At 36.5% G+C, this 25,229-nt stretch overlaps 1 protein-coding gene across 2 annotated transcripts in view; it reads right to left on the minus strand.

The window, feature by feature from the left end:
* Positions 1–25,229, minus strand: part of cntnap2a (contactin associated protein 2a) — a 445,145-nt gene that overhangs the window by 244,615 nt on the left and 175,301 nt on the right. For both annotated transcript variants that reach the window (XM_048174365.1, XM_048174366.1), the window contains exon 3: positions 18,902–19,095. In XM_048174365.1, the coding sequence (XP_048030322.1) occupies positions 18,902–19,095 (194 nt within the window). The remainder of the gene's footprint in view (positions 1–18,901; positions 19,096–25,229) is intronic.

A 25,229-nucleotide genomic window follows, 5' to 3' on the forward strand; every position in this document is an offset into this window, starting at 1 on the left:
GCACATTTAATGAAACAGACCAGTGAAAGGAAAAAAAAAAAATCAGATTTGTGAGCAAAAATCTCAGATATTAAAGCTATTTTTATAGACATTGTAGACAAAAAAAGGTTAAAAAAAAGTACAAAAGCAAAAAAAAAATAATAATTTTTTACAATGGGAGAAAAAGGTACACGAATGGAATTAAAAAATTTAAATCATACTGTAAAAAAAATATATATAGTTACATTTACGGTAAAAAAAAGTTGGCAGCTGGTTGCCAGAAATTCACCGTAAAAAATAGTGACAATGTTCCTGTATTATAGGGTGCCTGTATGTTCATAACTTAAAAATGCATATTGTATCAAGGGATATAATATTAATACTCTAAGCTACTTGAACTAAAAAAAAAGCATGGCCACATAAAACCAAAGGCACTGAAATAATGCAATAAACACTGTGCATTTCTAATAACAAAAATAAGAACAAAAAAATCTATTTATATAAAACAATCACATGTGACGTGTCATATAGGAAATTCTGCTAATGTCACTTTACTGTTTTTCATAATAATTTGTGGGGTTATTCATAGTTTTTAGTTTAAAAACCATATATTTCAGTCAGGGACGTGCACAGGGGGGTTGCTCAGGTTGCCCGGGCAACTGCCCATATGCCCTTCTCGACTCACGTTGCCCTTCCGAGGTGGGAAAAAATACATAAAAATATCGTACAATGGATGCAGAATTTCACGTAGGCCTAGATTAAAAAAAAAAAAAAATCGCAAAGCCTCATTCACTTCCATATTCGGGCACCCGTCCGAAAGTGAAAGTCAGTAGGGGAAGGGCAAACTCTGTTTACGTGGCTGCAGCGCTGCACGCGACCGGCACCTGAGCTGAGCCTGCATGAGCGGCACTAGAAGGAGATTGTCGCGGTTGTCGGGTGAGACGACTTAACGTTGTCGGAAAGGTGAGTAAGGTTATAATCTTTAACGAAAACGAACGAAAAAAACGAAAACTAGGTGGGGAAAAAACATCGTCGTTAACTGAAATAAAAATAAAAACGAGGCATTAAAAAAAAAAAAAAAACGATAACTAACCAAAACTGTAATGTGTGTTTGGCAAAACTAACTAAAATAAAATAAAATTATAGATTAAATGTCCTTAGTTTTCGTCTTTGTCAATGTCTTTCATAGAGCAAACGTTCAGCTGCATTTCATTTCCCTGCATCTCTCACGCGCGTCTCTCTCACATACTCGCGCGCGCACAGCCCCTCCCCTCCGTGCACACCGCGCCTCCATGGGAACGAGTGTTGGAAGCAAGTTCGCGAAAGGTTGGTATCTCGTGAAAACCTTTACACAATCACACATTAAAAAGTGGTATAAAAATATTTTTAATTCTGAATATAATTTTGTCAGTGTGTTAATGTCGACCCGAGAAGCGATTGCTACTTTAGAAAGTTAACTAGACGCAAGTTTGAGGTAAAATGCACTTGGGTTGTCGATGTCAAAACACTATTTAAGCTGTGATTCAAGTAAGGAATAATTGACGACGGGCCGTTGAATTATTAGAAAAATAATGCACATCTGAGGTGGTGATTCGGTCACGACTCGAAGCGGAGTCAATTATTCCGCTTATACCACGGTTACCACACCCCAAGACATCGATCCGATGATATATTTAAAGGGATTCGTTCGGTTTTTGTACTTAATCGCTATTGTGGGTAGGACTATTTCTTCCGCATCTCATGGTATTCTCAGTCCTTCATATAGCCCGTGATTTTTTTTGGGGGGGGGGGGGGGGGGTGTTGCCCTTTTTTTAGGTCAGAGCAACTGCCCCTCAAAATTCCTGTGCACGTCCCTGATTTCAGTGTTTTATAATGTGATGTTAAACCATTTTTTACTGTATAAGATAAAGTAATACTGTTAATCAATTAACAGGTTTTTAACTTATTTACCTGATTCTAAGTAATCTCCACACTTTTCCTTTTCCCACTACACTTATTAAGATCAAAGGTAACTTACTGTATAAGTTCTTTTTGAAGGCCACTGATATTTTGAAAGGATGTAATGGTGAATTGAGCTGCCATTATTGGGAAGCCCTTGAAGGTCTCAACGTTGCAAGAAAATGAATTAAGGGGAAATGAGCCTTATCAGAAGTTGAATGAATGTGCTATACACATATGAAACAAAACTTCCTGAAGTTGAAGAATACTAGAGAGTGTCTGGAAGAAACTTGTTAAAAAATAAAAAGATAATTAAATACAACCTAATTATCTCTTTAAATACAAAACTTCAAATTAGTTTTTTTGTGGAAACAATATTTCAACAGGTGGTCTGCAACACTTATGGTGGACTATAGATGGTCAGCTAATTATTTTTTGGCACCAAGCTTTTGGTGTGTGTGTGCGTGATTCCTAATTTTGATTTGGAGGTCTACAAGGGTTACATGCATCCAAATAAAAAAAAAAATCCAGCCTGTTGTGATTGGTCTACCATTTACAGCACACATCGGAAACGAAACGCCTATTACCAGGAGTGTAAGGGATCATGGTTGATCCATACGCACCAGACTCCAAGGTCCGGAAAGCACGTGATTCACAGACTAATCACAAAGTTTAACCATCATAGAATGAAAGTTTATCATTTGCACGTGTTTTGTCTTGCCAATTTACACATTCAAGCGATTTTAAGCCATTCCAGTGAAAGAGAACGTAAACAGTTGAGAAAGAAGAATCTGATGTGTATCATTATATTGTATCTGTGCATTAGGTCTTAAAGTAACAGCAGCCTATAAATACCTGCTGCTGTCTATGTCATTAATTTTAATCAAACAATAAAACACTATACTGTTGTAAATATTGGATATAATAAAACAATTACTTTTGTGGATCCTAAAACAGAGCAGGAATATAGTGTGAAAACTCTTAGAATGTCAAACAAGAAAATATCCAGCAGTCTGAATGAGATCTGTGTAATGGGCAAAAACTCACAGTGAATAAAACAACTATAGGATTTTCACATACCAGCGAGGGGTACGCCTCGTTTCATTGGCTTTCTAAGTGCATGTTTCCGCAGATTAATTGATGGAGAGGTTTTGCTGCCATTATGCCACATAGAGGGCTGCAGGACCACATGGGAGGAATAATATAAGAATACAGCATGTGCTTATTCAGTACAAGAGACAGCGGTTTGGCGTTCATTCAGCATTGACTACAGGGGCTGAGAAAGAGTATCAGTAATGTATGAGCCTCCAAAAGGATCCATCAAAATTCAATTCACAGAAAGGTACTTGTAGGGGGGAAAAAAAAACCCAAACAGGTCACATTCAGAGTTGGTGGCCAGGAACTGGTAAAAAGAGAAAAAGGTCCAGAGGTGGGACAGAGGTGGGAGGTGTTTTTAAAAATCTACAACAGCATTATCAGATAAAATCACATATTTCCAGGGGCTCCTGCTCCAGCCGAGAAAGCGCCATTGATACGAACAGGAATGTTAACGGATAACTTTCTCTGGGTATTATGGACATCCTCGGGTAACGTTTAAGAACTGTGAGAGAAGGCACAGTCTAGTCATGACACAATGGGGTACCTGCTAGAGGCTAAAACACAGGGAAATGTCAAGACTCTGAGGAGGTTAACTTGAAGCTTTCACTGAGAATATACTGTATGTGACATCTGTCATGTCACCTGAGAGTTCCAGCTTAAAGCGAATGGGGAAACCTATCCGCTGCTTTCGCATCACGGTCAATCAACAGGAATAAATCATATGGTGTTTGAGTGAGACTTTGCATGCTGAGCACCTTCCATAAGACGGTGAGGTTCTGTCACCTCTTCAACGAACAAAGGCACTGTTCTTAGCATTTCCCTTTCTCCTTTCTTCCCTCTTTAAAAGGTTACTTAAAATGAGAGGATTTAAAAGAGTACAATAGTATTTTTTAGATCTTAAAATATTGTAGATGCCCCCTTTTCCACCTATAGGATGATGGAAACTGATGCAGAGCTGCATTTCAACAGTCCTGGGTTAAGCAAATAGCTCCAGTTTCCACAAAAATATTAAGCAGCACAACTGTTTTCAACATTGATGATAATAAGAAATATTTCTTGAGCACCAAATCAGCATATTAGAATGGTTTCTGAAGTATCATGTGACACTGAAGACTGAATAAATTACTACTGAAAATTCAGCTTTGCCATCACAGGAATTACACTGTAAAAAATGACCGTGATTTTAACAGTAAAAGACTGTAAAAATGCTGCGGTGAAAAACTGTCAATTGGTTTACAGAAAGTTTCCGTACTATATACGGTGAATAACTGTAATAGATCTACTGGTACATTTAATGTAATTTTACGGTAAAATACCGTTAAATTCACAGTTTTTGGAAGTGAAAAATAACAATTCATTGTAAAATTTACAGTGAAAAACCGTAAATTGACATTCCCACAATTCCCTGTGTGACACTTCACATTTGATATATTTTCATTGAAATAACTCTGTTTCTTCTTAGTTTTTCTCATTTTTTTCTAATCAGTTATGTACATTAGGGTTTTATGTTACATCTAATGTTGTTAAATTAATGTTTATTGCATTTTTAAAATTTCATGCATGTTACCATGATGGTGTTTAGCGTGTGTGTGAATGACACTGTGTGCACCTTCTATATGTTAGTGTTGTCCTTCTCAGCTTGTGGAAAATCTGCTTGTGATGAACTTTGATTCATCATGTGACTCTCATCACCACTGTGTTTGGTGACTGTAAGTGTATTATAAAGGTACAAAACAGATATTAGTACTTCATTAGGTTGGTAAATTAACATTATATCAGTTAATGAAATACGTTATTTTACCGTAAATTTAACAGTTTTTTTTTTTTTTTACGTTGCTGCTGTATTTTTTATGGTAAAGTTCTGGCAACCACAGCTGCCGGTTTTTTACCGTAAATTTTACTGGGATTTTTTTTACAGTGTAATTACAATTTTATATATATTTAAAAAAGATTATAAAAATTTTAATCAAATAAAAGCAGCAATAAAAAAGCACAAATATATGTAAACATTTTAAAATCCTTTTTAATATTTGAAGACTTCAGATGCAAAAGCCTCTAAGTTCTTCTAAAATGAACATTTTTATCAAGCTTGTATGTTTATGTTCAGTTATTTCACTTTAATGTCACTGAAAAGGACCTATTAATTGCCATTAAAGTGAAATAACTGAACCTAAACATACAAGCTTGATAAAAATGCTCATTTTAGAAGAACATTTCAGATGGCACTTAAAGGTTTTTGCATCTGAAATCTTCATATTTAAAAATGTAATGAATTCCTGTGATGGCAAAGCTGAATTTTCAGTAGTCATTTCTTCAGTCTTCAGTGTCACATGATATCACTTTGTAAATTTGTATATATTGAACAGTGAACATATCTATATATTGTATATTGTTTAAACTTCAATAATACTGATAAATGTAATTTTTGCAAATCTCAAAATGAATATCATTATAAAGCTGTGATGCCTAAGTTCAATTTGTAGAATTTAAAATAGATGTTTTTTTTTTTCTATCAGTTGTTCTGAAAATGAAAATAATCAGATTATTTATATCAGACAGAATTCTAATGCAACCCGAATACTGGAAATGTTGGGACGTTTTTTTAAATTTGAATAAAATGAAAACTAAAAGACTTTCAAATTACATGAGCCACTATTCTGTTCACAATATAACATAGATAACATAACAAATGTTAAGAAAAAGGGAGAAATGTTACACTTTTATCCACTAAATGAGCTCATTTCAAATTTGATGCCTGCTACAGGTCTCAAAAAAGTTGGCACGGGGGCAACAAATGTCCGAAAAAGCAAGAGATTTTGAAAAGATTCAGCTGGGAGAACATCTAGCAACTAATTAAGTTAATTGATATCAGGTCTGTAACATGATTAGCTATAAAAGGGATGTCTTAGAGAGGCAGAGTCTCTCAGAAGTAAAGATGGGCAGAGGTTCTCCAATCTGTGAAAGAGTGTGTAAAAAGATTATGGAATACTTTAAAAACAATGTTCCTCAACGTCAAATTGCAAATTTGCAAATCTCATTATCTACAGTGCATAACATCATCAAAAGATTCAGAGAAACTGGAGAAATCTCTGTGCATAAGGGACAAGGCCGAAGACCTTTATTGGATGCCTGTGGTCTTCGGGCCCTCAGACGACACTGCATCACTCATCGGCATGATTGTGTCAATGACATTACTAAATGGGCCCAGGAATACTTCCAGAAACCACTGTCAGTAAACACAATCCGCCGTGCCATCTGCAGATGCCAACTAAAGCTCTATCATGCAAAAAGGAAGCCATATGTGAACATGGTCCAGAAGTGCCGTTGTTTCCTGTGGGCCAAGGCTCATTTTAAATGGACTGTTTCAAAGTGGAAGAGTGTTATGGTCAGACGAGTCCAAATTTGACATTCTTGTTGGAAATCACGGACGCCATGTCCTCCGGGCCAAAGAGGATGGAAACCTTCCATCGTGTTATCAGCGTTCAGTTCAAAAGCCAGCATCTCTGATGGTATGGGGGTGCATAAGTGGATACGGTATGGGCAGCTTGCATGTTTTGGAAGGCACTATGAATGCTGAAAGGTATATAAAGGTTTTAGAGCAACATATGCTCCCCTCCAGACAACGTCTATTTCGGAGAAGGCCTTGTGTATTTCAGCAGGACAATGCAAAACCACATACTGCAGCTATTACAGCAGCATGGCTTCATTGTAGAAGAATCCGGGTGCTGAATTGGCCTGCCTGCAGTCCAGATCTTTCACCTATAGAGAAAAATACATCAAAGACGACCACAAACTCTTCAGCAGCTAGAAACCTAGAATGGGACCAAATTTCTACACCAAAACTCCAGAAACTCATAACCTCTGTGCCCAGACATCTTCAAACTGTTTTGAAAAGAAGAGGAGATGCTACACCATGGTAAACATGCTATTACTAATACTATTTTGAGGCCTGTAGCAGGCATCAAATTTGAAATGAGCTCATTTTGTGCATAAAATTGTAAAATTTCTCAGTTTAACATTTGTTATGTTATCTATGTTCTATTGTGAATAAAATACTGGCTCATGTGATTTGAAAGTCTTTTAGTTTTCATTTTATTCAAATTTAAAAAACGTCCCAACATTTCCAGAATTCGGTTTGTATCAGTGCATCCTTAGTAAGAAAAATAAACATCTGTCTTAGAAACTGCATGTAGATTTTAGTGTTGCGTAGTAAAATTCAACACAAACAAATACTCTTCATATAAATCTATAAATCATGTTATTTAGCAAGACACCATTCAGTCAGAACAGTATACATTCCAGCTGGGTGACAATAAAGAGTAACAATGCATGCACAGCATTGAACCCTGGGCTACAGAGTTAAAAATAACAAGGTGAGGTGGGCGTACATATAAAATAAAGCAGACACAGAGAGGAACAGTGAGCTGTGGCGTAAAGGTTCGAAGATTACATCTGTCTCCTCACAAGTAATCACGCAGTAATTAAAGTCATTTTAAAAATAAACCAGGACAGGTGCAGTTAAATAGAGTGTCTAATTGTCTTCAGGTAAATGACTGTGAGATCAGTTGGAATTACCTCAAGGTTTCATGTGCCGATAAATTTATATTCGTATGTACTGTAGATCATTTTAATGGCAGTCAATCTTTCATTAAAGATTCAGCACACAACACGAAAGTCATAGCTGGGATTATATTGCTTTCTGTTAGTCAATCAGCTATGAAATGGAATACATAATCTCTTACGGATCAATTTCAAAGACGTTTGGATCAAAAGGATTTCAGCAGCATTTGCTTTCACACGTATTTGATTGGCATTAAGTTTAACTGTTATGCACAAAGGTTTTTGCAGGAACCATCAAACAAGTCAACAAAGGGAAATTCACTGAATCTGTTTCACTCTTTGGTTCTCTTTGAAACAAAAGTACGCAAGTTGTGAAGGAAATACAAAAGTCAAGCACTTGAGTAAAAGTACAGATAACCTATTAAAATATTACTCTAGTAAAAGAATAAGTACTCATTTTCAGTTTTACTAGAGTAAAAGTACAGATACACTATTAAAATATTACTCCAGTAAAAGAATTAGTACAATGAACCATATATTTATTCTAGGCAGTGCTAGTCAGACTAGACAGTAGTCAGCAATCGGGTTGGGCGAGATACTGGTAGACATGATTAACTTCAGAGATTTTGGACTATCGCCTATCACAGTTCTGCTTATGTAATGTTGCTGTGCTGCGCAGTCACGAAAGCTTATTTGCATGCGTTTTAAGCATTGCGATTTGAAATCAAGTGATTTTAAACCGTTGAAGCGCAGTAAACGGTGAAAGAAAACTCATTTTGCTGTATGCGTGCACTGTCTGAGAGATGCAAGCACATGAAACTCATTGAGCGCTTTAGTACTAAACTGAGTTATTTTTGCCACCTAATTGGGCTTAAATGGTTACATACACATTGACACTTAGGTCTTGACTGTCTTTGCAAGTAAACACAGTCACTTTTTTCTTAAGTGAACATAAACAGAGAAAGAAAATATTATATATATTGGATATATTGTATACGTATATTGGATCCGTGCAGTCACTCTTAGCAGCTGTTTGCACGACACCATTTTCAACTAAAAATCTTTTTATGCATCTTGGATGTTCATTTACACAACACAACATGGCGTTTTGGGGGCCTGAAAATGCAAACTTTTGAAAACTAGTTCTACACAATGCTTACTGTTAAAAGAAAGTTTAAAAAATGGGGTCTTTGATCCCTTTTTTGAAAGCATGGTTGCTTACCTCATATATTGTGGCAATTTTCTTCAAATTTCTGTTAAAGCACATTAATACAGTATATTACAGACCTAAAAGGACTGTTCTTTTGGTAAAAACTTTTTTTCATGATGACCTTTGCGTGGAATTGCCCCTAAGCTTCACAGAGTAAAAATACATTGGCATTAAGATAAAATTTTAATGACTAAAGATGTAAGGAGATGAAACAGTCTTAAACTCACACGCGAGTTAGCAATTTCACTTACTATGAACTGTTCAGAGTTCAAAACCGATTGCCTTGAGTCATTTTTTAGTTATGATCATCAGACTAGTTAGTCTAATAACTGATTATTCATTTGACAACATGCAATTATAGATATATAAACTTTTGTTAAAAAATTACACATTGAATTCTATATAAAACAATAAAAAGATAAAAATATATTGTGTACATTATTGGTTATTGTTTATATAAGTGTGGTCCACCTGTGTGGATGCATTATTTAACTTGACAACCCAGAATGGTAGAACAACATATGCAACAAAACAGCAAAAGCAAAGTACTTTAAAAGAGCTAAATTTTCATCCAAAACACTAATTAAATTCATCAGCAACTCTGCTAAAAATACAGTATCACATCTAAATATAATAACTACCATTAAAAAGTTAAGGGTTGGTAAAAAAAAACATTAATTTGCATAATTTGATTGAAAAATGAAAAGAGTAATATTGTGAAATATGATTACAATTAAAAATATTCTATAAGATTTTCTATATTGATATATTTTAAAATGCAATTCATTCCTGTGATGGAAAAGCTGAATTTTCAGCATCATTACTCCAGTCTTCAGTGTCACATGATCCTTCAGAAATCATTCTAATATGCTGATTTGGTGCCCATGAAACATTTCTTATTAATATCAATGTTGAAAACATTTGTGCTGCTTAATATCTTTAGAAATGAATATCTATAGAAAGTATATAAATAAAACTTTTAAACATGTATTAAACAAACTAAATTTAAAGACAGAATTTATCAAAGAGGATTTTACCATCCAAAACACTAATTAAAGCTGTCAGCATGATAATTACAGCACCACCACTAAAAAAAATCAACTAAATATATAAATATATATTCTTTATTACTAATTAACAAGTCGGTTGTTGGATTATTAGTTGAATAGTTGACTATCATAATTAATGACCCATCCCTATTTAGATGTCACTCATCTTTCAAACGTTTAGAGCCCTTCAGGCAGTCATGGTCTAATAAGGCATAGATGTGCTCAACCAGCACAAACACATTTCAAAACACAACTGAAGCAGACAAATTAAAATTCCATGCCATTCCTCAAATAATGGGTTTTCATAAAGATACACATTAGCTCATCTTTTGTACAATCTGAGGTAAATTATTACTCCCTAAGTCTGACCTAGAAAAACAACAATGTCAGGAATGTCTTCTGTTTTCCCTGATGAACACAACAAACATGGCAGAAGAAATGAATTACATGGACATAAAGCAGACATTTTATTCTGAGCAATACTGCAACTCATGTCATAAATCTGAAATGATTCCACTGCCAACGTCACATTTAAGAATTGGAGGCAGTTGCGTGCACACACCTCCATGAGGGCAGGGGGCGAAATTGCGTTCCGGGGGGTGGGGGGGGGGGGTAGTGGGTTGTTGGTCTCCCTCAGTAGAAATTGTGTTCCAGGGGAGGAGAAATGGGAAAGCGTGGGCACCGCGATGCGACCGCAAAGGGCACTTTCACTTTCGTCACCCCCCTGTGCATGCCACTGATTGGAGGTAAACAGAAATCATTGTCGACTCATTTATCTCACATCAGGGATAAAGTAGTCACAATATTAGATGTATTGCTAAGTCAAAGAGCACCTTCATGATGATGTGAAAATAGCTTAGTGTTAAAAGCATAGGACATCATATGTCACCACAATACATGGCAGTTTGTCATTCTGTGATAAATGGCATATGACTGTCGCTTTGCACGCACGTACACATCTTTCCTATTTTTTCTCATTGTCAAATCCTTAAGCCGAACTGCCATTTAAAGGTGCCCTAGATTCAAAATTTGAATTTGCCTTGGCATAGTTGAATAACAAGAGTTCAGTACATGGAAAAGACATACATTGAGTTTCAAACTCCATTGCTTTCTCTTTCTTATGTAAATCTCATTTGTTTAAAAGACTTCTGGAAAACACGCGGATCTCAACATAACACCGACTGTAACAGTCGGGGTGTACGCCCCAATATTTGCATATGCCAGCCCATGTTCCCAACATTATGAAAGGCATTAGACAAGGGCAGCCAGTAACGTCTGGATCTGCACAGGTGAATCAACAGACTAGGTAAGCAAGAACAACAGCGAAAATGGCAGATGGAGCAATAATAACTGACATGATCCATGATAGCATGATATTTTTAGTGATATTTGTAAATTGTCTTTCTAAATGTTTCGTTAGCATGTTGCTAATGTACTGTTAAATGAGGTTAAAGTTACCATCGTTTCTTACTGAATTCATGGAGACAAGAGCCGTCACTATTTTCATTTTTAAACACTTGCAGTCTGTATAATTCATAAACACAACTTCATTCTTTATAAATCTCTCCAACAGTGTAGCATTAGCCGTTAGCCACGGAGCACAGCTTCAAACTCATAGAGAATCAAATATAAACATCAAAATAAATACTTTACTCACATAATTCGAAGCATGCATACAGCATGCATGACGAACATCTTGTAAAGATCCATTTGAGGGTTATATTAGCTGTGTGAACTTTGTAAATGTGCTGTAATATAATCGAGAGCTCGTGTGGCAGGGAGCACGCGAATTAAAGAAAAAAAAATCAGTGCATAGTTAATGATGCCCCAAAATAGGCAGTTAAAAAAATGTATTTAAAAAAATCTATGGGGTATTTTGAGCTGAAACTTCACAGACACATTCAGGGGACACCTTAGACTTATATTACATCTTGTGAAAAAGCATTCTTGGGCACCTTTAACTGGAACTGAACTCATCTGGGAGGGAGCATGATTGAAAAAATGTCTCAAAATAAATTTAAAGCTATTCAAAATGCATATCTACAAACCAGAACAGAATGCTAAAAATGCAGCACATGGCATAAAAAAGCACAACAACTAGCCATTATTCATTAACAACACAAAAGGCCTTAATTAATATTCAAGCATACAAGCCTGTCAAAGGAAAATAATTAAAGGCAGGGCCAAAAATGTGATGAAAATTGTAAAAAAAAAAAATAAATGTTCCAGTCCAAAACTGAACTGCATATAAATCAACTGAGTTCTGGATGTTTTGAAAGCCTACCTTTGATTGCTGCTTTAAACCACTGAAACCATGATTGGTAGACTGGTTATCCTTGAGTGGTGAATTTCTTCAAGAGGGGGCATGCAATCAGATTTCAAACTCAATGTAAAAACATATGCCCCTCAATCAAGCTAATTTATCAGGGCCCTAATGAAGATTTTGTTCACCTTTGCTTTACATTACTTTTGTCAGTCTTGTAGGCAACAGTTCACTGATACTGAACGGCCAGTTTTATACTGCTGTTGCAACCGAAACGATTTGTAATTCCCACCTCGGTCTTCTTAATGTTAGAAAACTATTGATCTAGCAGCATTAAACAGTACTGCACAGTGACCTGTAAATGTTCAAGAGATGAACTGGAATCTAAGGGCATTTCTGTTCACAGAACAGGAAGAAAAAAAGCTTCATTCCCTTTTCCAGCTAAGAACCAAAAGAGTGTCTGTAGAGCAGAATTCATGGAGGGTAAATGACAGGAAATGCCTGAGAGCTGAGCAGTTTGCTGAAGGTTTACATCACGTGTGACCTTTCCAACATGATTACGTAATGCGTGGTGGATAGCAGAGCAGTGCAAGACGAGCATTTGTGTTTAAAAAGTATATGATTTAGTTTTTTTTAGTTTTTTTGTTTTTTTAGAAAATGGCTGATTGTTTCACTAGACAATTATTCCTCAGCTGGGATCATGTAAAGACCTTTGAAGATGTTCTGAAACTACAATTCTGACCTTCAACCCGTTGTACCCCAGTGAAGTCCACTATATGGAGAAAAATCCTGGAATGTTTTCCTCAAAAACCTTAATTTCTTTTCAACTGAAGAAAGAAAGACATAAGCATCTTGGATGACATGGGCGAACTAATCCTTTAAGTATCGACAACTTATGCTCCAAAGTTATATCAAAATGGTGTCAACAGGGATAATCAGCATTTCCATCAGCTATCTCGATAAACATTTTGATGCGTTAAACCATTTTTTCAGAAAAAACATAGGATGGAAATTTGACTAATGAATTATGCTTTACCATTTACATTCCCCATGTAAAGGCTTCTTGTTAAAAAAAGACAAAAGCAGCTGGAAGAACACTCATCAAAACACTAAGGATAATGTAAAGTGGCAAATCAGAGGTTGCTGTGAATATAGTAAGTGGATCCATCATGCTCTCATAAGGAAACGCCACTCTAGAGACTTTTATCATGCACCACCGAAACGTTACTCTTGATTCGCATGACTTTTCCAGTGACTTTTAAATGTCACTCTGGCATCATATTCAACATTTTCAAGCGGATTAAATTACCTAAGGCTAAACATTTAGGGTTACAATGAAAATCTGTCATCATGTCATTTAAATCCTGTAATATTTTCTGTCTTCTGTGGAACACAAAGTAAGAGCTGTTCTTTTCCACATACTTTTACTGACAGTTTTCAAAAATGACAAGCATATTAAAAGAAGTCCATTGTACTTCTGTGATTTATACAGTCAAAGCCATAGCTTTGCATAAAAAACAGACTGAGATTTAAGTCATTATTCCCTGAAAACACTGAGGTGAAGCAGTTAAACACTAGAGCTGCAACAAATAATCTTAGAAATGCATTATGCACTGTAGTAAAGGGACGTGAATATCAGATGTTTTCCATGCACAGCGCACAGATGCGATTAATGGATTTAATTAATCAAATTCATTGTTGATTATTTTCATTAATGATTATTATTGATTAGTTGTTGCAGCCTTATATATAATAAATATCATAAAAAATTGTTACCAATTTTATACATTATTATAATGTGTTTTATTAAAATCCCCCTGTGTGAAAATCAAGCTTCTAATATTGTTTATATGTCAATGCTGTATTTTAAATGCTGAGTATTTTCTCCTTAAAACTGCAGTGAACTAGACTGGGTAAACCCAGCCTGATCTGCCGGCGATTTGATTTCGCCCGGCAACTCAGTCTGGAAACCCGTACATTCATTTCTGCTGCATCTGTTACACTTTTGCGGGAACCAATCACAGACTGGCTTATCCACCTTGCTCGCTATTGGCGGGTACAGAGCTCTTTCTATGGCTCTGGGTGGGTATAACACGATGACGTCTCTCGCACGACCGTCAGTCCAATTCCTTTTAACCTCTCAACGATGCTAAATGACTTCTTTAGTTTAGCAAACAAATCGTTCGACTGGGAGTAAATACCACTCACTTTCATGTTTTTTTGCACAACCTGAATAATGCTTGTTGATCACGCCTCTTGTGCAGTAGGAAATACATAGCAAACTCCCCAGACCAATGTTCAATTTTAAATTGAGCTTGGTCTGGTGATAGCCAGACAAGAAGTGAACCAAAGACTGACTCAAAAACACGGTTTGAAATCGCTGGTGTTCCTGACGTCACAGAATTCCTTCTAACCAATCACGTCAAAGTGTGATTGTCAACGAGCGAATCACTGAACTGGTGAATGGGTGAATGCTGGGCTAATTTGTAGGGCTGTAACGATATGCGATATGAAACCGAAATCGCGATACGCAGGTCCACGAACCTGTATCGCGATGTGAGAAGGCAGAATCGCGACACACCCCTTCCAACACCCAGAGTTATCCTTCCTGTCCAGATCCAATGCTACCACATTTTTAAATTACTATAAGTATTAGGGGTGTAACGATTTATCGTAGATGGTGTGTCTCAATCAGCTCTCTAGTTCAGTAAGTGTTTCGGGCACACATTGAATCTTGCAAGCAGGTTTAAACGTTTCTCATGTCAGTCTCTTGCATGGTCGCGTGAGAAAAGTCGTGGCTTTCTTTCACCGCAGTGCACAGCAACAGCTGTGCTCACAGAAAAGCAAAAGACGCTTGCGATGCTTTGCTTTAAGAAGTTCTGTGGGGCCGTTCACATATTGCGTCTTTTCCGCGTGCAAGTCAGTTATTATTTTCAAATGTATCCGCGCGGCAGGCGCGCTCATAAAGGGATCAACGCGGTCGCGACGCGCATGCAATTCTCAACTTCTCAGAATACCGCAAGCGCACCGCAGGTCGTGTGACAAGAATCAACCGATCAGCTATGGCCTTTCCGTAACAAAACATCAAAAGCTCAGCCGAACAGCTGATCATAGCTGTACATGGTGGTTTTTATATCTTATCTCCATCAATATATCTCGTAGTAAAACTAATGCAAGGGCTAGAAATCATTTATCCTTTGCAGAAACATCCTGATCCTCTTGGAGAGCTCAGTTCATGGTTGCATAGCAACGACCGACGCCACGGGAGCGCAAGCGCTTTGGAAAGAAGGAGAAGCGGTGCGGCCACGCCTTCCACGCGTTTTTAGACGCGATATGTGAACGGCCCCTATTCATAATTCTAAGTTCATGTTAAATTTAAAAAATTTTTTCAGTGACAGACAGCCCTATTCAACTGTTAATTTGAATACAGAAGGTTTTTATTAAAATTTTATATTTATTTATTTATTTTATTGAAATGTGATCTTGTATGTACAACAAGGAAAATTATTGAAATTTGTTCATGTTTTTTTAATAAATCTTGTTTGAATTTCAGTTTCATTTTGTTCAAAATATCGTGATACGTATCGTATCTTGAACTCCGTATCGAGATACATATCGTATCGTGACCTGAGCGTATCGTTACACCCCTACTAATTTGCATATTCATAAAACCGTGTATACTAAATGAGGCAAGGGTGTGGAGTTACATTTTCAAGGAAAAATATTTAAATATGTCATTTTGGTGATCAAATATGAGTTTTAAGGGATACAATCATTGACTACAGAGGGACATTTCATACATTATCATTAATATTAAAATTAAACTTGTATGACCTGAATGTCTATTCCATTGTAACCAATTTTCTGACCATTGGAGAATTTAAAGAGAATCTGAGGACCTCATCGTTCTTAGAAAAAAAAAAGTATAGTGGTGTTCTATATATTTCTTGATTCAATCTTAAAAGAACCCTTTATCACCCCCCCCCCCCCCCCCCCAAAAAAAAAAAAAAATCTACATATAAACTAATGCCTTAAATGATACTGCACAATACTACACCATTTCTTCCAAGAGTGTACTTGTTTTGAAAAGTTGAGCTGTTTTTACTTAGTCTAAAGTCTAGTCTCTAAGTCAAACTTGGATAGATCAAATGATGAAATTGTCTGATGTGAGCTGAGAATGTCCAAAAGCAATATTTTTTTGGTGCAGGATAAAATACATTAACCTTCCCCTTTTGAGACCACCCCATGTGGATCGCTGGTTGGTCCAGTAATAATTCCACTCTTCTCTGCTGTGGGTACTAAGCACAGTGGTGCATCAGCCTGAAATCAGTCTGTGAAACTGTCTTTCTCTCGATCTAAGTGCTTCCTTGATTGCTTACTGTTGATTAAAGCACCCAGGAAGAAATCAAGGCATCCTCTTGACTCATTGATCTTCAGTCGTCCTTGGTGAGCTCAGTATGTGGAAGAGGTATGCTAACATCCTGCCACGATAACCACAATGCCTTATGAATATGTCAAGGACCAATCTTGAATCTTGATTTCATTTTGTAATTTATGTCATAACATTCTACACTCTAAAAATGCTACTGTCTAATTAAAGAAGAAAAAAAAGAAGCTTTTCATGTAAACAACTGAACATCAATTTGATTTAAATATGAATAAAAAATCTGATTAAATTCACATGAGATGAAGACCCCAATCAGATCAATCTTCTAGAATAATTTGTTTTATTCTTCATGAAGAGGGTCACCAACTCACAAGAGGGGTTCCATGTACACATGACAAATGACAAGGCGTTTTGCAATTTGGAAGTGTGCAAGGTAAAAAAAAAATATATATATATATATATATATATATATATATATATATATATAAATACATGTAAACAAAACAAGCAAACAGTGAGAAATATAAACCAAAAGGAATAAATCAAATCGAATAGCTTCAGTCCGAAGCAACAGCCATTTGTAAACAAACCTCATGCATCCACACCACTAGGTGTCAGTATAAAGTACTGATTGATGATCGCGGATCCTTTAAGTATCGATATAAAAAACTTTAAACAATTATTAAAATGTGATACATTTTCCACAGACATTTATTTAAAATGTTACAAAAGATTTCAAATCAAGTGATATTTTGAACTTTCTATTCATCAAAGAAAAAATAAAAAATAAATGATAACCCACATGGAAAGAACCTATATGTGGATATATGCGCATATATGAAACCTATATGCAGTGTATATGTACATATATGCTGCATATATGCACATATATGATAATATATATGCTGCATATATGCGCATATATACTGCATATATGCTATATATATGCTGCATATATGCGTATATATACTGCATATATGTGTATATATGCCACATATAGGCAAAATTGAGGTGCATATATGTGCATATACAGGAAATATAGGTCTCCTGTATTGCTTCTTCATATCCATATATATGCCCTATACATACAAGATATGTCTTCTATACAGCTAATGGCAGGATCTGGTCATTTTGTAGCTCATATCTCATTTTTGACTGTCATACATGATGCCTAGCTCATATTTTCTATTATCAAGGCAAAAACTAAGAATTAACGAAAAAAATTATGCAAGAACTTATGTATGTGCGAATGTAGCAGTTATGTATTTAGACAATTATTTTGTGATTCCACTTGCCATGACCATATTTGGGGTTTCCTGCCGCCATGCTGACTTGGGGTGTTGACGCACTTTGCTGCTTCCCAGTCTGCATGAGACATCACAGCGGTAGGTCGCACAAAGTTTTTGCGGTGATTCAAGTAAGGCCATGTTTCATGTAACAGCTGAATTCACATGATATATTTGTATGATTGTAATCCAAAACCCCTCTGTGATGTACATTCAGATGTTTCGTTGATTATTTTTCTTTACTTAAGTTACTTTTAATATCTCTCTTTCTCAGCGTTGTGCGTTGCTGCCGCATGCTGTTTGTATGCTGCACAAGTCCTCATATATTGCCATTTGTGTTATACAGAATAAAGTGAGGACCTGATGGCAAGATTTTTCGCAGTCTGTCTTTGATTACGACGCAATGCAGAAAACACACCGCTACACGAACAAGTGAAATTGGTCCCACATGGAAAAAACCTATATAAACATATGTTTCAATATAGGTTTGATATAGGTTTTTAATATATGTGACATATATAAAATTGGCCGTTTTCCTATATTATGTGTACATATATGTGTACATATGTGTACATATATGTGTGCATATATGTGTGCATATATGTACATATATGTACATATAATATAGGAAAACGGCCAATTTTATATATGTCACATATATGTAAAACCTATATCAAAACCTATATTGAAACATATATGTTTATATAGGTTTTTTCCATGTGGGTAAGAAGCACAACTCTTTTAATCATTGATAATAAGAAATATTTACTGAGCACCAAATCAGCATATTAGAATGATTTCTGATCATGTGACACTGAAGACTGGAGTAACGATGCTGAAAATTCCGCTTTGATCACAGGAAAATATTACACTTTAAAATATATGTTTAAATGGGAAACAGTTACTTTAATTTGTACTATTACTTCAGAATATAATTTTTTTTTTTTCAGTCAAATCACTGCAGCTTTGGTAAGCATTAGACATTTTTTTCAAAAGAACTAATTGAATTGAATTGAAAGAATCAAATCTTACCAAACCAAAACTTTGAACGATAGTATATTTCCTTGAAGGACAAACATTTATATAATCCTACACTAAAAATAACAGCAAATGAATTATTATGATACTCACCCAGATGTTGCCATCTTGATGGTATGGTTTCCAGTTTCTGCCTGTGTCACTGTAGAGCAGCCGGTAGCGTGTTGTCCAATCAGAGCTGCTATATCGACCCTGCGTAGCGATGGCTGTGACCTGTTTTCTGCTTCCTAGGTCGACCTGCAGCCACTGGTAATGATCACTGTCCAGCGGAGACCAGCCCCCTGCACCTAGAGAAAGTGTACAATACTCAGCATCTTGTTGTATTGATCTAAAATCTTTGTGGTTGTGTCACACAGGGGGCTGAGGAAAACGGAACAGGAACAAATGTTATGTATGCTCTTTTAAGAGTTTTCTTAAGGGTACAAATTGAATGGGTCATACTCTACAGGATAATCTACAAGAGTTTTGTAATTTAACAAAGATAATGTGTTATGGTGTTAGGTCTACTGAACTAACTGGATATATAGAGAAGCATCTGTATTCTGTTCTCACTTCTCTTGGAAGATTTAAGAACAGATTGCCTTACAGATGTTTTATCTGTGTGCTTTTAGCTGGAGGCTTTTGGACAGTTGTTAAAGGGATATTTAAAGGATCATTAAATATAGTAAATCTAACCATTAATATTAACAAAACAACCCCTTTTCAACCCCTCCCTTGCAACCACATGCCTCCATTCTGATACGTAATCATAAAATCCAATCCAACGCACACATTTTTCTCTTTGAATATCCTGTCGCCAGGCACACATTAAGAAAACATAGGGCTCTGGGTCTGTAGTAAACCCAAGAGTCATAGTAGCTTATCTTGCTGCCACAACTTTTAATTAGTATTTAAAAAAAAAAAAAAAAAAAAAAATATATATATATATATATATATATATATATATATATATATATATATATATATATATATATATATATATATATATATATATATAGGTCCTATCTCTGTCTACTCACAGCTAATAGCCAATCAGTGCAATAATACAAGTGCTGTAGCGTAATTCGTCCTCCCACATCCAGCCTATTGTATGTATTTATCATTACAGCTCATAATATACATAGCCTACTAACAGTAGGCATGGTTGTCTTTTTCACGGTTTGCAGTGTGTGTGTGTATGTGTGTGTTCACTCACTGCTCCTAATAATGTGTGAGCACTAACATGGATGGGTTAAATGCAGAGGACAAATTCCGACTATGGGTTACCATAATTGGCCTTCATGTCACTTTTTCTTTTCCATCTTCAAACCTATTCTGCTCACAGCTGATCGGAGGATAGTGCGTGCCCTCCTGCTTTGTTGCAATTTGATGTTTTTTTTTCAAAATAACATGTGATTCTGCTTTTCAAACTTTGAGTGGTTTCAGTTTAATATGTTGCAGGCTCATTTATTGGTAATAAATAATTGATAATAAATAATATTGATAATAATTAATCTAATAATATTGGGCTTGTTTTTGAAGCAGCAGTTGCTTATTTGTCTCGCGAGGGTTGGCAACTGTGCCTCTGCCTATTGTTGTCATTCAGAGACATGTGTCATATAGGTGCTCAAAATGCTACAATACAAATATGTTTCCCTGCGGCACGACCAGAGCTGAAGTTTGTGTGCATGTGGATTGTTTTGCTGTTGTCCACCAGCACAAATGGAAAATATGTTCGCATGAGATCGCATTACAGTGGAGAATTCAAATGTATCAAAAGTGCTGTTCATTCACCTCCACCTGCTCTGCCTTCGGACACGCGAGCCGTGTGTATGTTTCCCTCAGTAACACATAAGTGTTGTATTTTGCTCACGATGCAGTCAGAAGTGGAATTTGAATACAAACACATGAAAAATACGATTGTAACAATATATACACGTGGGGCGCACAAATGATCGATTTCAGCGCGGAGCTCCGCGATGAGTTTAACAACACTCGCCACGTGGGTCATAGATCATACGCAGAATAAAGTATGTGTGTTTACAGTTTTTATAGACATATTTCACACACTTTCCTGCATCAAACATGAACCAGCACGGTGTATGAGCATATATTTCATCATGTCTTCTTCAAATGAAATATTTGTGCAAACTGGACACTGATACAGTGTTGTCTGAATGCGAAGACATGATTATTCTGATACACAAAAGACTGATTTAGACCAAAAATTCAAAGAAGAATGGACATAAAAGTAACTATATCTTTATTCTTTCTGTGTTAAACTATGTGTCATTTATAGGGGTGTAACGATACGCTCAGGTCACGATACGGTACGTATCTCGATACAAAGTTCACGATACGATACGTATCACGATATTTTGAACAAAATGAAACTGAAATTCAAACAAGATTTATTAAAAAAAACGAACAAATTTCAATAATTTTCCTTGTTGTACATACAAGATCACATTTCAATAAAATAAATAAATATAAAATTTTAATAAAAACCTTCTGTATTCAAATTAACAGTTGAATAGGGCTGTCTGTCACTGAAAAAAAATGTTAAATTTAACATGAACTTAGAATTATGAATAGGGGCCGTTCACATATCGCGTCTAAAAACGCGTGGAAGGCGCGGCCGCACCGCTTCTCCTTCTTTCCAAAGCGCTTGCGCTCCTGTGGCGTCGGTCGTTGCTATGCAACCATGAACTGAGCTCTCCAAGAGGATCAGGATGTTTCTGCAAAGGATAAATTATAGCCCTTGCATTAGTTTTACTACGAGATATATTGATGGAGATAAGATATAAAAACCACCATGTACAGCTATGATCAGCTGTTCGGTTGAGCTTTTGATGTTTTGTTACGGAAAGGCCATAGCTGATCGGTTGATTCTTGTCACACGACCTGCGGTGCGCTTGCGGCATTCTGAGAAGTTGAGAATTGCATGCGCGTCGCGACCGCGTTGATCCCATTATGAGCGCGCCTGCCGCCCGGCTACATTTGAAAATAATAACTGACTTGCACGCGGAAAAGACGCAATATGTGAACGGCCTCTAACTTAAAGCAAAGCATCGCAAGCGTCTTTTGCTTTTCTGTGAGCACAGCTGTTGCTGTGCACTGCGGTGAAAGAAAGCCACGACTTTCTCACGCGACCATGCAAGAGACTGACATGAGAAAGGTTTAAACCTGCTTGCAAGATTCAATGTGTGCCCGAAACACTTACTGAACTGAGAGCTGATTGAGACACACCATCTACGATAAATCGTTACACCCCTAATACGTATAGTAATTTAAAAATGTGGTAGCATTGGATCTGGACAGGAAGGATAACTCTGGGAGTTGGAAGGGGTGTGTCGCGATTCTGCCTTCTCACATCGCGATACAGGTTCGTGGACCTGCGTATCGCGATTTCGGTTTCATATCGCATATCGTTACAGCCCTAGTCATTTATCAAACTATGTGTCATTTACAAAAGTGTGCATCAAACATGCTAAGCACTAGAAGCTTGAACGTGCATGTTTGACGTGCTAGAACAGTCCCCATTGGCTCTCTCACGTCACATCATTTGAGCTTCTTTTTCTTTTAATGGAAGTTGGAAAACCCACTTGAAGGTGCAAACCACCACCAACTGTGCAATATCTGTGTAATGCTTGGGACTTCCCTATTTAGAAGTAAATCCACTATATTAAATTCCTAACTATCTTCATAGTAAACATAAAGCAGGATGGCACTGCAGCCAGCCAAAGGGAGAGTCAGAGAGAGGACATGAAGTGAGGGTCAGCAGATTAGGGTGTCCTGGGATCTGTACAAGACAGAAGCTTAAGAGAGTGTAAAGGAGCCAGGGGACATCTACTCCAACGCCACCTGCAACCTGCCACCAAGGCAGATGTTATGAGGAGATAAAGAGAGCAGAAGAAGGGCACTGGAAGGACACCAGCAGCTGAGAAAAAGAGGAATAAAACAGGTAGCAGAAGACAACATAGCTCCTGGAATTTAGGTCCAGATAAAAGAAATAAAAAAAAATACTGTATTCAATGAATCTGATAAAACAAGAGAGGACAGAACTGAAAAGATGAAAAATAAATTGCATTATGTTGGTCTAAACCCTGCCTGATGGGATATCTGTGTAGCCTTATAGATGTGACATGTAAGACTTTGTGATGATAATGCACCTAGGCGATGATAAATCATACGGCATCATTTTTGAATAGTTTACCATCTGCTAATATGCTGACACTGAAAGAAAGAGACTCGCAACCTATGTGATTTGCTATGTACATTTTAGTGATTTGTTTTTGCATGTGTTCTTATGACAACATTAACCTATTTGATCACTTCTGGATTCAAATATGTTCATATGTAGACATTACGTTTGCAGTATTGGTTTCTTATTTCCAGTCTTTTGTAATGGCATTTTGTCAGGACAACATAAATTATATATACACTGAAATGATCAGCAAACAACAATATGCACTTACAGTATTGGTTTCTTATACAAGACGGAGGAAAGACAGACAGCAGGCAAAGTGACGCCACAAGCAGAACCGTATCAATGGGAGTATGCTGCACATTAATCACAGAATGATCTGTCTGAACTCATAATTAAAATGCTGTCATTACTGTTTTATCATTTTCATGCTTGAAAATTTGCCTCAGTTTCATTTTAAGTCAGGGAAAAGCTTAAACTATAAACTATATATATATATATATATATATATATATATATATATATATATATATATATATATAGAAGCCCGATACCAAATAAGTTGGGACACTGTACTAATTGTGAATAAATAAGGAATGCAATAATTCACAAATCTCATAAACTTATATTTTATTCACAATAGAATATAGATAACATATCAAATGTTGAAAGTGAGACATTTTGAAATGTCATGCCAAATATTGGCTCATTTTGGATTTCATGAGAGTTACACATTCCAAAAAAGTTGGGACAGGTAGCAATAAGAGGCCGGAAAAGTTAAATGTACATATAAGGAACAGCTGGAGGACCAATATGTAACTTATTAGGTCAATTGGCAACATGATTGGGTATAAAAAGAGCCTCTCAGAGTGGCAGTGTCTCTCAGAAGTTAAGATGGGCAGAGGATCACCAATTCCCCCAATGCTGCGGCGAAAAATAGTGGAGCAATATCAGAAAGGAGTTTGAAGTTATCATCATCTACAGTGCATAATATCATCCAAAGATTCAGAGAATCTGGAACAATCTTTGTGCGTAATGGTCAAGGCCGGAAAACCATACTGGATGCCCATGATCTTCAGGCCCTTAGACGGCACTGCATCACATACAGGAATGCTACTGTAATGGCTCAGGAATACTTCCAGAAAACATTGTCGGTGAACACAATCCACCGTGCCATTCGCCGTTGCCGGCTAAAACTCTATAGGTCTAAAAAGAAGCCATATCTAAACATGATCCAGAAGCGCAGGCGTTTTCTCTGGGTCAAGGCTCATTTAAAATGGACTGTGGCAAAGTGGAAAACTGTTCTGTGGTCAGACGAATCAAAATTTGAAGTTCTTTTTGGAAAACTTGGACGCCATGTCATCCAGACTAAAGAGGACAAGGACAACCCAAGTTGTTATCAACGCTCAATTTAGAAGCCTGCATCTCTGATGGTATGGGGTTGCATGAGTGCGTGTGGCATGGGCAGCTTACACATCTGGAAAGGCACCATCAATGCTGAAAGGTATATCCAAGTTCTAGAACAACATATGCTCCTATCCAGACGTTGTCTCTTTCAGGGAAGACCTTGCATTTTCCAACATGACAATGCCAGACCACATACTGCATCAATTACAACATCATGGCTGCGTAGAAGAAGGATCCGGGTACTGAAATAGCCAGCCTGCAGTCCAGATCTTTCACCCATAGAAAACATTTGGAGCATCATAAAGAGGAAGATGCGACAAAGAAGACCTAAGACAGTTGAGCAACTAGAAGCCTGTATTAGACAAGAATGGGACAACATTCCTATTCCTAAACTTGAGCAACTTGTCTCCTCAGTCCCCAGACGTTTGCAGACTGTTATAAAAAGAAGAGGGGATGCCATACAGTGGTAAACATGGCCTTGTCCCAACTTTTTTGAGAGCTGTTGATGCTATGAAATTTAAAATCAACGTATTTTTCCCTTAAAATGATACATTTTCGCAGTTTTCTCACTTTCTATATGTCATCTACAGTATATTGTATTCTGACACATCATTGCATTCTGTTTTTATTCACAATTTGTACAGTGTCCCAACTTTTTTGGAATCGGGTTTGTATATATATATATATATATATATATATATATATATATATATATATATATACTAAATGGTGTATACAAAATGTATATAAAATAGACAGAAAAAGATTTAATTCACCCAGGAAACTAATTTCAACTTTGTAAGAATGCAAGAGGAGAAAGAAAGAGAA

This window comes from Megalobrama amblycephala, linkage group LG22 (assembly GCF_018812025.1).
Source record: "Megalobrama amblycephala isolate DHTTF-2021 linkage group LG22, ASM1881202v1, whole genome shotgun sequence".
NCBI classification, from domain to species: domain Eukaryota; kingdom Metazoa; phylum Chordata; class Actinopteri; order Cypriniformes; family Xenocyprididae; genus Megalobrama; species Megalobrama amblycephala.